The sequence below is a fragment of the Populus alba genome, chromosome 5, assembly GCF_005239225.2.
Source record: "Populus alba chromosome 5, ASM523922v2, whole genome shotgun sequence".
In the NCBI taxonomy this organism is placed as follows: Eukaryota; Viridiplantae; Streptophyta; class Magnoliopsida; order Malpighiales; family Salicaceae; genus Populus; species Populus alba.
Window position 1 is genome coordinate 13,053,297 of NC_133288.1, and position 14,714 is coordinate 13,068,010.

General features: G+C 33.3%; 2 protein-coding genes across 8 annotated transcripts; both read left to right on the forward strand.

Annotated features, from left to right (window-relative positions):
• The first annotated feature begins 534 nt into the window (after positions 1-534).
• LOC118030203 (uncharacterized) lies at positions 535-7,380 on the forward strand. 7 transcript variants are annotated; one of them, XM_035034224.2, is made up of 16 exons: positions 535-975; positions 1,168-1,265; positions 1,427-1,548; positions 2,008-2,058; positions 2,596-2,715; positions 2,835-2,954; positions 3,367-3,508; positions 3,582-3,752; positions 3,890-4,045; positions 4,127-4,233; positions 4,620-4,710; positions 5,625-6,004; positions 6,209-6,325; positions 6,739-6,865; positions 6,957-7,203; positions 7,322-7,380. In XM_035034224.2, the coding sequence occupies exons 1-16, from the start codon at positions 876-878 to the stop codon at positions 7,345-7,347; spliced, it is 2,175 nt and encodes a 724-aa protein (XP_034890115.1). In that variant the 5' UTR covers positions 535-875; the 3' UTR covers positions 7,348-7,380. The 7 variants fall into 7 exon arrangements, 5 of the variants coding, with proteins under 5 accessions (XP_034890115.1, XP_034890099.1, XP_034890132.1 ...); XM_035034241.2 differs by having other exon boundaries at positions 552-975; positions 5,625-5,766; positions 5,848-6,004; positions 6,957-7,380; XR_012169953.1 differs by lacking the exon at positions 7,322-7,380 and having other exon boundaries at positions 554-975; positions 5,625-5,766; positions 5,848-6,004; positions 6,219-6,325; positions 6,957-7,072.
• Positions 7,381-11,365: 3,985 nt separating this feature from the next.
• LOC118030043 (transcription initiation factor IIA subunit 2) lies at positions 11,366-14,346 on the forward strand. The gene is made up of 4 exons (XM_035034073.2): positions 11,366-11,526; positions 11,603-11,741; positions 11,828-11,878; positions 13,916-14,346. Exons 2-4 carry the CDS (start codon positions 11,613-11,615, stop codon positions 14,054-14,056), a joined length of 321 nt encoding a protein of 106 aa, XP_034889964.1. The 5' UTR covers positions 11,366-11,526; positions 11,603-11,612; the 3' UTR covers positions 14,057-14,346.
• The last annotated feature ends 368 nt before the right edge of the window (positions 14,347-14,714 follow it).

A 14,714-nucleotide genomic window follows, 5' to 3' on the forward strand; every position in this document is an offset into this window, starting at 1 on the left:
GTCATTCATATGCTTAGATTTCTTTAATACAAGATTATCTATGTGTCCAAGTCTTTTTTTAATATCTTTGATTTCTAGATACATAATTATTTTTAAATCAAGGTTATATTTAACTTGATTTTCAACTTTCTGAAATATTATTTATTTCATTAGGGTTGTTTGCCTATATAATCATCAAGTCTAGATGCACTATGATGCCATGTCCTACTGTAGATATATTATACCTCTAGCTCGCAAATTTTGAATGAAAATGCTATTATATTGCCTTTCTTGATTTTCTGGTTAAAGTGTTGCAAGTTAATCTTCTCATTGAAGATATCCATCACATCGTGTGGTGCACACAAATGCTTATGATATATGTATAAAGCATGGTGGTGGATTTATTACGGCTAACATGATCTGAGACGGCATGTATGAAAATATAAAAATTAGAATGAGAGAGGGTACGGTGGGCATTCTTATCCTCCTGTTCTCAACCAATTCCCACATTACCTTTTATGGATATGATTCTCCTGAATTTACTAAAATTGGCAGTCAATATTGTTTATGAAATCTTGAAATTTTAAGAGAAATAATTTCTTTTGGGTACACAAATAGGTATAAAATAAAAGGAGATTGGAGTAGACACGTGCCAAATAATCCCTTTTTCTCTTCCCTCTACCATTGCCAGTGCCATTTCATAGGCTAGCGAAGCGACAGTTGCCAAATCATCACCAACCAATTACGGTTAACTGGGGAAAGGGTACTTTTGATATTAGATCATGGAACAACAATCCAATTCCTCCTTTAACATTCCACCGCCGCCGCCGCCATCCATTAATTATTACCACCAAATTCACCACCGCCGATCGTTGACTTGCCTTTTGTGTGCCTAAATGTGGAAAAGATTGCACAGTTTTGCTGGTTCTCTCCGTGACTTTGGCGGATGCACGCGTCACAACAACGGCGCTTCCTCCTCTTGTCAAAATCCTGGAGGTAACTCTTACAAAAATATTTTTTTTATTAAAATTATCTTCTTAATTCGATGCTTGATCTTGATTAAAGAAATAAAATGAAAACTTGATTTTGATTTCTAACAAATCAACTATCCAGTCAACCACACTGGAATGGAGTGATTAGGTTGATTAATCCATGCTATTTATCCATGTAAATAAATATGGAGCTCAGGTGGAGATTTGGATCGCGGTCAAAGAGCTTCAAGAGTTAACAAGGGTGGTCCCGCCATGCCATTTCAGGCAGTGCGATTGTATATTCAAGATCACCATGTAATTATGCAATGGTTTTGTTTAATGTTTTTTTTTATTTAATGTGGTGGATAGTTTAGAGGTTTTATTATTCGTGAGTTGAGATTTAAGCTCAAGTGTTATTAGTTTTAGGTTGTTTTTATTATCTTTTATTTGATTAGATAGATGCATGCTTTCTTCAGGTGGTGATGGATAATGGCATAGTACAAGTTACCTTATCGAAACCAGCTGGAATTGTTACCGGGATACGATATGATGGCATTGACAATTTGCTTGAAGTTCTCAATCGTGAAACAAATAGAGGGTAAATGGTGCTACAACTGCTGTTTATGTACACAATATTCTTTTCTTTTTACTGTCTTAACACATATTTCATTTCTTTTTACTGTCTTAACACATATTTCTTTGTATACCGGATAGAAATATAGCTCAAACACCCTTACTTTATTTTCTGAAAAGTTTTTCTAGTCTAACGGGCAGGCCACATGTAACTTGTGGTATGTCCATCTTCCAAATGATTCTGTTTATATGGACATAAACAGCAGTGGCTAATTCGTAATTGAGTCAGGGACTCATAAATTTGCAACCATAGCATCGCTGTTTGATTTTTGGATAGTGAATTAAACAATGCAGATTCACAGGTGAAAATGATTTTTAGCCATTCATAGATTCCTTTTCTTTTGAAACTGATTCATGCTGATATTGATGAAAGATTCCCGTCACTCATGACTAGGAACTGACTTGTTTTTATTTGTAATTGCAGGTACTGGGATCTTCACTGGAATCCACCTGGAGGCCAGGGAATATTTGATGTGTATGCCCCTTTTTTCTTTTTCCTTGCATGTTTTTCAACCAATGAAGTCTTTGTTTGGTTATGAAGCCAAAATTGAAACTGGAGTTTTTCTTTATTGTACAATGTAACCTGACTGTCAGAGAACAGTCATTACTTAACAGGTTGCATTTTTTTTATTTTATTTAAATAGTGAGTATGGTGAAGCTATGCTGACATGTCTTGGAATGAATATATATATGCGATTGCTTTAAAAAATTTATTCATGCATCTATCTCTCTCTCTCTCTCTCTCTCTCTCTATATATATATATATATATATATATATATCTTTCTTGTGTGTTTGCGTGCACATGCACACGCATGTTTCTATAAGCTTTTGAATTGTTAAAAAGATACAGAGTTTTGTGGTTAACCTCTTTTTCTTGCTTCTTCATTATTCTCAAAACGGACTATTGTGCCCGAGCTAAATTTTATTTGTGGACTTCTTCACTGTTATAGCAAAAAAAATAATGCTGGTTCTAATTCATATGTTTGTGCGAATGAACTGGTTGCTATGCAGGATTAGTGGAACAAGTTTCAGGGTCGTAGTGGAAAATGATGAGCAGGTTGAGCTCTCATTTACAAGAATGTGGGATTCCTCACTTGAAGGCAAATACATTCCCTTGAATATAGATAAAAGGTCCCTGTTCAATTTTTATATGTATGAATGCATACATAAGTGTATAAATGCTGTTGGAATAAGATATATATATATATATATATATATATATATATAAAAGTATTTTAATTCTCCTCCAGGTTTATATTGCTACGTGGTTCCTCAGGCTTCTACTCATATGCCATTTACGAGCACTTGCAGGAATGGCCTGGTTTTGATATTGGCGAAACAAGGATTACTTTTAAACTCCGGAAAGACAAGTAAACATATTCTTAGCATCTTTGTCAATTTCCTAATAGATTGTCTGAGATTCGTTTGTGGTTGTGGAGTGAATAATTCAGTACATGCTGACAAAAACTTGAAGTTCCTCTGGTTTGGTCACTGCTACATATAGTTAAATGATCAGTTACAAAGATATTTCTATTTATTGCTTTGTGAATGTGAATATATATTATCTAGTATCACCAATGATATTTATATTATCTGTTTGCTAAGTTTAGGACTTTGTAGGTTCTAATTTAAATTTCACTAGTGTCATGAAAAAAAAAAAAGAAGAAGAAGGAAGAAGACATCATTCCCCATATAATCAATAAAAGAGTGTTTAAAATTGTCTTCATTGGTATATGATCATGCAAATAAGTCACCATGAGGTTCTTTTGGGGTGGATGATAGGTTTCAGTACATGGCCATAGCAGATAACAGGCAAAGATTGATGCCCCTACCAGATGACCGCTTGCCAGGAAGATGTCAAGCCCTGGCTTATCCAGAAGCTGTCATGCTTGTTAATCCCAAACTGCCAGAGCTCGCAGGAGAGGTGCTTTACAAGTAACTTATAAGTAATTTCTTCTTGTTATTGTTATTGGTCTCTGAGTTGGTCTTGATTTTAGGTGGATGACAAGTACCAATATTCATGTGAAAACAAAGATAATCAAGTCCATGGATGGATATGCTTCAAGCCTCCAGTGGGGTTCTGGCAAATCACACCAAGTGATGAATTCCGAACTGCTGGGCCCCTGAAACAGAACCTCACTTCTCATGTAGGCCCCACCACTCTTGCTGTAAGTGATTGATCTTAGACTATGGTTTTATAGAAATGTTTCGACATGTTGATGGATGCCAGCATGTCTGTGTCATTATTGCTATTAATGGTTGTATGTTCAACTCCATTAACTTTTAACTCAAATGACATAATTAGATGTTTCATAGTTCACATTATGCGGGAAAAGATCTGGTACTGAGTATAAGCCCTGGTGAACCATGGAAGAAAGTTTTTGGCCCTGTTTTTATCTATCTTAATTCTGCATCAAATGGAGAGGACCCTCTCTTTCTGTGGGAAGATGCTAAAGTGCAGGTTTTAACACAAACCTACAAGTTCATGTTTCTGTAAATTGATTGGACAGTTGGACAGACATTGAGCTAAGTTTATATACAGATGATGGCTGAAGTCCAAAGCTGGCCATACAGCTTCCCTGCCTCTGAGGATTTCCAAAAGTCAGAAGAACGAGGGAGTGTTTATGGAAGACTACTAGTCAAAGACAGGTAGCCATACAAGTAGGAAAATGATAGTCCATCTTGTAAATAAGAAATTAATAAAAAGCAGAAATGATTGTGGCCTAAGTACATTCATGTGTGCGAGACAAGGATTTAGCATCCATATTTATCTTCATGTTATTTCTATTATTACTTTCTTAAAGAGTATCCGGGTGAGATGGATGTGGTTTGATTTTAGGAAGTCACCAGTGATTTACGTGATTTATTTTACTTTTATTTTAGTCAAATGAGACCAGTGAATCATGGACTTATTATTCAATGCAAACAAACTTCCAAAAAATTTTAAAACAAAAAATTATTCTTCTTTGTCTTCTGTTGTTTGATTTGCTGGGTAGATGAATGGGATTACATTTTTTTGTTATTATGTTGCCTAGGAATATAAGTGATGACTATATACTAGCAAGTGGTGCTTATGTGGGGTTGGCTCCCCCTGGAGATGTTGGATCATGGCAAACAGAATGCAAGGTGATTTAATTATCTTCTATGTTCAATGCAAGACTATTTAATTCTTTATCTTCCTAAAAATACAATATCTTGTTATGCATTTTAATCATCCAAGGTCACTTAGCTACAATGGTTTAACCATTTTCTTTGAGAATTAGTTTTGTGTTAGCTATTACTTAAGGGGGAATTTGCTAGCGATACAGAACTCAATAATGGGAATTTTTACTTCGTTGTACATAAACTCGTAGATTTTCCTTGCTATTCTAAAATGATTGCAACAGTCGTCATTTTGGTGCTTTATTTTGGATCCCAGTTGAAATTCAATTTATTAAGCCCAATCATATTTAGCATGCATAGATACAATTAAATGTGGTGGGCTTTGCAGTTTAGAATCATTCTGAATACAAAAGGCAAATTGGTGGTGCAAAGTGTCCTTTTCTTCATCTGCCTTTTCTCATAGGGCCAACTACAGTACATCGATAGAGGATGCGTGTCAATTGTGAATACTAGTATTATACATGCAAAAAAAATGAGTTTACTCAGAGAACAGCATTAGAATGGTAGACCTCCATTCTTTTTTCTTGCTTATGTTATATAGTTAGATAAATGCATATTCTTTGAAAATGCTTGTAATAGCAGCTTTTGTGGGGGTGCTAAGGAAATCCTTGGGAGAGAGAATTCATGGTGTTCCAAGCTCCTAGAACATTTCAAAAGATAAATTGATCTTGTCTGTGTAGAGAAGTTATTTTTTGGGTTGCATCTAAATGCTGCTTTTGACTTGTGATAATCTTGCCTGTTATCTCTTATCAAGTTTTGGGGTCAGATCTAAGTAACGTGAACTTATCACAATCTTATCTTTTTACTTCATATTAGGTCAGGGGTCACAGCTAAACTCTGCTGAACTCATCATAACCTTCCTTGTTACTTCTTGTTAGGACTACCAATTCTGGACCAGAGCAGATGAGAATGGCTATTTCTCTATTAAAAACACACGCACCGGCGACTACAATCTTTATGCATGGGTCCCTGGATTTCTTGGAGATTACAGATGGGATGCTATCATGAACATAATTTCTGGTTTTCTTCCTCAAACTCTAGCGATTTCTTTTGAGTACTGTTTTTCAATGATAGATGTTACAGAGTTCAAAAATCATGCAGGTTGTGATATGGATATGGGTGATCTTGTGTACGAGCCTCCAAGAGATGGGCCCACACTCTGGGAAATAGGCATCCCTGACCGTTCCGCTGCTGAGTTCTATATTCCAGGTCCTGATCCAAAGTTTATGAATAATCTATATGCCAATCATCCTGACAGGTTAGCTCTCCTTGGATTTCCTATATAAAAAATCTAAGAAGATATCATAGACGTGGTAATACTTGTAAAAGATGATCTTCCATACGGGGCTTATTTTCTGGTGGGTGTTTGAAGTATTTTGGGATCCATTTAAATGTTAATTTAGATTTGAATGTTGATATATTTTCCTGTTTAATGCATCTAACATTACCCCTATACTGGAAGATTTCGGCAGTATGGTTTGTGGGGCAGATATGCAGATCTGTACCCTGATACAGATTTGGTTTACACAGTCGGTCTCAGTGACTACAGAAAAGACTGGTTCTTTGCTCAGGTTGTCAGGTGCAGTTCTTTTATCTTGGGATTTGCTTGACTCTGAGTGTCAGCCACTTTGTAATGGTAGTTGAGATTTATTACTTAGATAGCACCATCCATAAAAACGTCGTACTTAACCAAGTAGCTGATATGTATTCTTTCAGAATTAATATGCTAAAAGATCAATTGATTTTTTGACTGGTAATTTATCAGCAAACAACTATTCAGGTTCATCTCCAACACCTTGGTTATGTTATAATGCTCCCATGCCAGAAATATATAGAATATAGTAAAGACTATGAATCTTGACTAGCATTAAAAACATGGGTAGTTATAATCCTAGCCCTTTCATATTCTTACTCAGAGCTGATGCGTTTTCTAGTCAATAGATTAATTATCATGACAATTATGTCTCATCTTCAAGCTTCTCTGAGCTGCAGGAGAAAAGACGATGATACACATGTAGGAACCACATGGCAAATCAAGTTCAAACTTGACAAAGTGGATCGGAACAGTAGCTACAAACTGAGAGTGGCAATTGCATCTGCAACCCTAGCAGAATTGCAGGTAATGTCGCATTGAGAGAATGAAAGGCCCAGTACGACCACATCCATTTTTGCTTGAAATTTACAAAGCTAATATCTTTTTTTATATATATTTTTTGGTGGTATCTTTTTCGAAGGTTCGTGTTAATGATGCAAAAGCACAACGTCCGCTATTTACAAGCGGATTGATAGGGAGGGACAACGCAATTGCTAGACATGGGATTCATGGGCTCTACCGGCTGTATAATGTGAATATTCCCGGAGCTCGGCTAGTTGAAGGAGAGAATACCATCTTCTTGACGCAGCCAAGATGCACCAGCCCTTTCCAGGGTCTCATGTATGACTACATACGTCTAGAAGGTCCTCCTTTTTCTGGATCCAGTAATGAAGCTTCCAGTTCATTTAAGTAAAATATCCAGTTAGGGTTGTGATCGGATTAGATGTATATTCCAATATCAATACGTAAACACTTTTGCAGAAAGAAATTCTCTGCGAGATCCATGAATCAATGATCGTGTGCCGCCCATTCCTCCTGTTTCCATTCCCAGGTTAAGGACTGAAATTGATTCGTGGGGACAGATGTGTCGAAAGGCAGAGCTGGGGGACTCGCGGATTTTTTTTCCCTTTAGAGGCGGAAACTGAAACGATGGAGAGTAAATTCTAACTTAATTCATGGAGTTGATTGAAACTAATTAATCGATACATTACATGTAGTATAAAAAATAATTAAATGGTTCTTAGGACATCATCAATTTAATAGTTTATATATATATATCTTCTTTCCTCGTCTATTTTTTCTATTTTTATCAACTTCGCCTTTTCCTTAGAGAAGGGACATAAAATTGACGTACAAATAAAGCTTAAAATATAGTTTTTGAAACAAGGATAAATTAATTAATCAGTTTTGGTCAACTATTAAGGGCTTGGTTATGATTAACTCAAATGGGTCCAAGAATCATGCGCTAGCTGCCTTTTAGATACGCAAATATGAGAAAGTACTTGCTGTGATTGCTACATTGGTTCCTTCAAGTAAAATGTTTTTGTTTATGTAATTCAATTATATAAAATAAATTAAAGTTAATCTAAGTTACGATCATTTTAAATCATCGAAGAAAAAACCAGCTAACATTAATTAACAAAAGCTAAATGAGAAGGGAATTCACAGTTCCCTCCTCATAGATCACAAACTAGTTTTTTTTTTTTTTTAGTTTTAATTTTATATTTTAACATTGAGGTTGAGATTCATAATTTATTTTGATTTATTTTCTATCAAGTTATTTTAGTATCATAATCCAGGTCATAAATTTAGTGGTTGACCCGGTTAACTCGAGTTTTTTTTTAATCTTTTTTATTGATTTTTTATCTTGTTTCATTCTTTAATATTTGGTGATTGAGAATTAGTTTTTATAATTTATTTTGATTTACTTTTTTTGAGGTTATTGTGGTTTATTTATTTCAGTTATATGTTTGGTTTGTTAACTTAAGATGAATCAAGTCGTTTTGTTTTATTTATTAATGGATTTTTTTTTAATTTTATCATTCAATATTGTGTTGATTAGAAATTTGGGTTCGTATTTTGGTTCGATTTACTTTCTATAGAGCTATCATGGTTTCATGACCCACGTCACATATTTGACAAGTTACCCAATTAATCTAATATGTTGTCATCTCAATATTTCACAAAAAATATCATCTTAAGTTTTTTTAGTCAAATTATATTTTTATCGATCATCTAAATTTTTTTTTATTTTCAAAGTTGACTAGATCATATTGGATCAATCCTCGCATGATTTAAAATTTTTTTCTACTAGAAAACACGTTAGCAATATCTATTTTTTTTATTAAAATATTTGTAAATGATACTAATGATGTCTTGTAAATTCAAAACAATGGAGACAATTGGAGTAGAATCGTCTACAACTGAAGGAAATCACATAGTCAAAGGAACAGGTAGGTGTACTTCACCTCACTTGAGTTTTTGAAATCTTATTATCTTGTCTTATTGCAAATATTTTTATTTATTGAATGTGCATTAATGGTTGGAAAAGAAAAAAAAATCAAGAGGAGAAATAGTACTAGATTTGTTGATACCTACCTAAGAGAGGTTACCAAATTATTGGCAATCAAATGGATTGTCAGATTTATTAGAAAGTATAAAGGGTTATCAGATTATTGATAATCAGATGAAATACTAAATTTATTGGTAATCGTGAGGGATTATCGGATTATTGACAATCAAATGAATTGCCAAGTTTATTGGTAATCGTGAGGGGTTATCAAATTACGGGTATTAGATGAATTGAAAAATTCATTAGTAATTATGAGAGGTTACTAGATTATGGATAATTAGATGGATTGCTAGATTTATTGGTAACTAAGAAGAATCACTAAATTATTAACATCCATGAGGAAATAGCTGGAAGATTATCAATTACAATGAATTGTTAGGGATTTGGTGATCATGAGGGTTGGTCATTATGAGTTTAATTGGTAAAGTAAAGATTTAAATTAATGGTGTTAATACTAAAGAGATAATGAGAAGGAATAATATAACTAAAAATACTAAATTTTATAGTTGAAATTTAAAAGTTAATCTTATGTATTAATTACTCCCTTACATGTCATTCACATTCTTGGCAGGAATAGGAGTAATAGTATACATCATAGTTGTTATTGTAAATTAATTTAATGTTTAAATCTTATGGGTATGTATGACTTTATATGTAATTTAATTACTATCATTTTAGGGATTGTAAATAATTTTATAAGATAATTATTTGTGAATTAATAATGTACTTAATAGAATTAATAAAATATTGTGTAGGATAGATTTTAATATTCTTAAATTGGTTAAGGTATATTTTAAATTTCTTTTCAATGTTCATACTATAAAAATGTTTAAACATATGATTAAATTTGTCGAGACACGAAGAAATATGTATGACCTGGAGTAGGATATGATTTAGGATGATTGGATTACAATTGAGATTTGATAATTGATATGGTGAATGGAAATGAAAGTATCAATAATTGGATATGTCTGAATATTGGGGAAACGCTGCTAAATTCTTATAAAAAAAATTTGCACCACAAATTACTAATGGATTGTGAAAAAAAAATGTTAAAATTTAGGGTCATTTCACTTTTCATTCATTTAAAGGGTGTTTAAGAGTGTGGTAGAAATACATCAAAATAATATTTATTTTTATTTTTTTAAAATTATTTTTAATATTAATATATCAAAACAATATAAAAATATATAAAAAAATAAATTTAAATCAAAAAATAAAATTTTAAATTTCATAAAACATGGTGCAAATGGTATCTCAAAAGAGTAGTCCAAAGGGAATGAGATCAATATAAAAAAGATTAGAGAGTAAAAGAAAAGGAGGGATAATAGTTTGACATTTGTAATCATATTATATTTGTAATAGATGAGCATCTCATTTTGTCATCTATAACTAGAAAATTATCTTTATTTTGTTATATTACTCGTATCTTGTGGAGTTCAGGAGTGAAGGTTAAAAAAAAATTATGGGTAATTAGTCACTTAAAACATGTAATACTGCTGAAATAACTATAAATTAAATTATGCCTAATCGATCTAAGACAAATAATACTGTTGATAAGTCTACTTATTAGGCCTTGTTTGTTTGTTTCAAATTTTTTCATGGTTGTTTAAAGTTATAAAAGTTGGTCAAAGAAAAATATTTTCCAGCAAAACAAATTTGGTTTGATTTTTAAAGAAAATATTTTTCTTTTATTTTGTGCAGAATACACTTTCTAGAAGTTATAAAAAATTCAAAAAATATTTTGATTGATATATATAATTTGATTTTTATATCACTTTTAATTCTTATTCTTTTGATTGTTTTTTTTATTTTTTTTAATTGAATTTTTTTATCTATTAAATTTGATCTTTATTCTTCTAATTACTATTTAATTTATTTAATATAATTTATGAAATTAATTTTTTTTAATATGTACATTTTTTCAACTTTTTTATTATTTAGATTTGATTACATTCTTCTAATTGCTATTTATTTTATTTGAAATAATTTATGAAATTTAATTTTTTTAATTTCATCATCTTTTAACTATTTTATCTGTTATATTTGGTCTTCATTCTTTTTTATGATTTTTTTTATTTGAAATAATTTAAGAAATTAATTTTTTTTTTCAATTTTATTCTTCTTTAACTTTTTCATATATAAGATTTGGTCCCTATTATTTTAATAAACTTAAAAAATAATAATAATTTTCCAAATAATATTTCATGACATAAAAATATTAAAAAGTAGTTTCCAACTTTGTTTTTTATAATACTCCTAAATATCAGAAAATAAATAAATTTTTAGAAATCCACTTCCCGTGGAAAATACTTGCCCTTGGCAATCACTGTACCAAAAACATATTTAATATAATCTCTGAGTTCCCTAGCCCAAGTTTACGTTTCAAGCGGTTGGCCCAAAACAAAAATAGTAATAAAGTGGGCTTCGGAGTGAGAAGCTAAACACAGGTCAAAACAGGCAATTCGTACCTTCCAAATCAATCGGCGAGTATAAAATCTCCCATCCTCAAAAACTAGGGTATAAAAGGGTTCAAATCCTCTCCGCCCAAAAAGCTCTTCCCTCGAATAAACGTTAAATTAAACCCACAACAAAGCATCAACTCCTCCAATCGGTAATTTCAATCTCTTCCATAGATTCACGCTCTTTCTGCACGAATCTACAGTAGCTTCTTTGTGTTTGATTTACAGATCTCTGGGAATGGCGACGTTTGAGCTGTATAGAAGATCGACGATCGGGATGTGCTTGACGGAGACTCTTGATGACATGGTTCAAAACGGTACTCTCAGTCCTGAGCTAGCCTTCCAGGTTCTTGTTCAGTTTGATAAGGTACATCACACCTAATCTAGTTTGATAACTAACCACTTTGGGTTCTCTCTTTTTAATTTTTTTTTTGTTTTGTCTTTTCAATTTAGTCCATGACTGAAGCTTTGGAAACAAAAGTGAAGAGCAAAGTCACTATTAAGGTAAGTTCTTTCAATTTTATGTTTTATTTAGCTATTACGATTGCCATCTTTTGTCAATTGATCATCGTTTAAAGCGAATTGGGATAACGAGTTTTATGGTTGTCAATTGGATCTGAACTAATTCTTTTGTGCTATGTTATAACTAGTTTAGTCAACAATTAAAATGTTCTAAATTTTGACTCTGCTGATCTGGCCTCTTATTGATTGTGATTCCAAGTCAACGTCTTCCATGTGTGTGTGTGTGTGTGTGTGTGTGGTTGATTATCCCTGTTGATTTTGGCCAAAAAATATGTAATGACTCGAAAGTCAAAACAGTTTCTGAAAGTGTTGTGTGTCATGCGTTCCTGCATGCATGTGTGCGTTTCGCTTGATTCATTTTCTGAAGATGTGAAATCATTTTCATCAGCTCTTTATTCCATAATTGGGTCGTGTGAAGATGAGGAACCTATGTAATATAAATAGGGCACCTTCTGTTATACAACCAAACAGCAACATTTCTGGATTATTAATTACCGTTTCCACAATTTAGATTTGTAAATATCGATTTTAACCACAATTATAAAGAAGTTTTGAATCACCTTGATTGATGAATGATAAGATTGGAGTCGACTTTAAAAAAAAAAATTCAACATTAAGAGTCTTTTGTCTGTCAAATTTTGATGACAAACCTGCCTTCTTATCAATGAAGCAGAACGTTTATGGAATCAAATTGTTGCTGATATAGAACCATTATTGCTCCGCACATGTGGAGTGGATGTAATTGGTTTAAGGACAACTTAAGTGTATGCTTGCTGGGAAATGTCACGTGCTCAAGGCACTTTTGGATGTTTGAATTTTCAATGTCACAACTGATGCAAATAAGCATATCGGATAAATTTAGCCATCCATGAGCACTGCATCACTGGTCAGTGGTTATTTCTCGATCAGCTTCTTAGGCAATTGAAAATTGGTGCTTTGAATGCTTCATTAGCATACTTGTACAGAAACTGTCTTCTATGTTAGTTTTGGGGCAGGTATGAATTCCTACAGTCTTACAAGGAAATTTTGGAGATGATTAATGTTGCAACTTTTTATATAGCTTAGTTCTGGACTGGCATTTGTAATTCTCAACCTTGTTATTTTCTTCCTATTTCACCCCCTCCCCCAAATACTTGTGGCGTAGTGACCTAATGGAGTCTGTGGTGCTTCCATGTACATCTGTTGTTGATGCACTTTTCTGTATTAACAGCCATATTATGCTGGAAGCTTTCCAAGCAGCCAGCAATATGTGGTAGGTTTTGCAGTTTTTTGCATTTACAGAGTACTATAGTTGCACTGATGAATTTATGATTTTGTTTTGGATTTGATTGGGCCTTTGGGAGAAAAAAAGAACTGAAGTCCTAGTGATTACCGTAAGATGGTGCATTTTTGAATTAATCTTTTGTGGTCAGCAGTGGTTGTTGGCATAGCCTTCAGAACAAATTGAATCTGCATAGAAAAAGGAGCATCATGGTTGAATGTTTGAGTATCGCATGTGGCAGCTTCAGCAGTGACTTGGTGGTAGAGTGAGGGAATAGAATGATGGGTGAGGTGGTGCAGTGAGAAGACAATTTAAAGAATGACTTGCTTTAAGCTGCTCTGATCATGATTGTTGCTAATTGCATTTCCAAATTAGTTTTGGAGATTTTCACAAGTTAGGCAGGTGGCTGGGAATTGAATGTCATGTCCATTTTAAGTTTTTTGCCTTCACCTTTTTCCGGAACTTGTTCTTATATTCCCTCTCTGGTGAAAGTTCGGTGAGGTTCCTTTTTATGGATTTGCGTGGGGAAAAAAGAAAACGAATTCTGTACCATTTTGGTTGTTGACTTTGGACTTTATTGTCTTATTCTTCGTTTCCACTTTAGGTTTAATGGGGGAGTTCGTATTTATAATCTGTGGAACTTGGGCTCTTTAACCAGGGAACTCCTGTCGTAATTTTCCTGGATCAAGATTGTATCTTATGTGTTAGGGTAGCAACTGAAAAGACTCATATTATTTTTCTGGTTTTGGGTGCTACAGGGACATCTGCATACCTACAGATTCTGCGACAATGTTTGGACCTTCATTTTACAGGATGCTATGTTTAAGAATGAGGACGCGCAGGAGACTGTTGGGCGGGTTAAAATAGTGGCATGCGACTCAAAGCTGCTTACGCAATGAGGCTGTAGAGGTGGTTATTTGTAAAGGTGGGATGGGAGCAAGATGGGATGCGAGTGTTGTTTACTGTGGATGACTGGACACAGCTTGTGTAACCCCATCAACAACCTTTTCCAAGTTCCAACTTTTGTCATTTGATGATGATGATGTATTATTTTGACGACGGTGATTGTTCGTTTTATTTAATCTGCTAAGAAGATGGTATACTCATGGAATAGGGCAGCATCATGAAACTACAATTTCGTTGGTGGCTGTATTTGCTTACGTATTATTAATCGTTTCTCGTGCTCGGATGCAAGTGCTTGCATGAAGGCAACCCTTTCTTTTTCTTCTTTTTTTTTTTAAAAAAAAAGATTGGCACCTCTAAATTATAAAAAAAAATTAGTTAATCAATCTACTTTAATGTGTTTATTTCGATACATGCAACGTGTGTCCTTTACTAGTTGATCAATAATTTATACCCCCCCCCCTCCTCATAACAAGACATTTAACAGGAACATATTTAATTTTAAAAGACAAAACAAAGCATGGATTTTGTATCCCAGATTCTCAATAGTGAAAAAAGGCTTCCAAATGCAAGTGGATGTTTAGCCTCAGAAACAGGTGAAGGGTCATTCATGTTACATGCATCCTAACATGTGAAAATTTCCTTTTCTTCTGT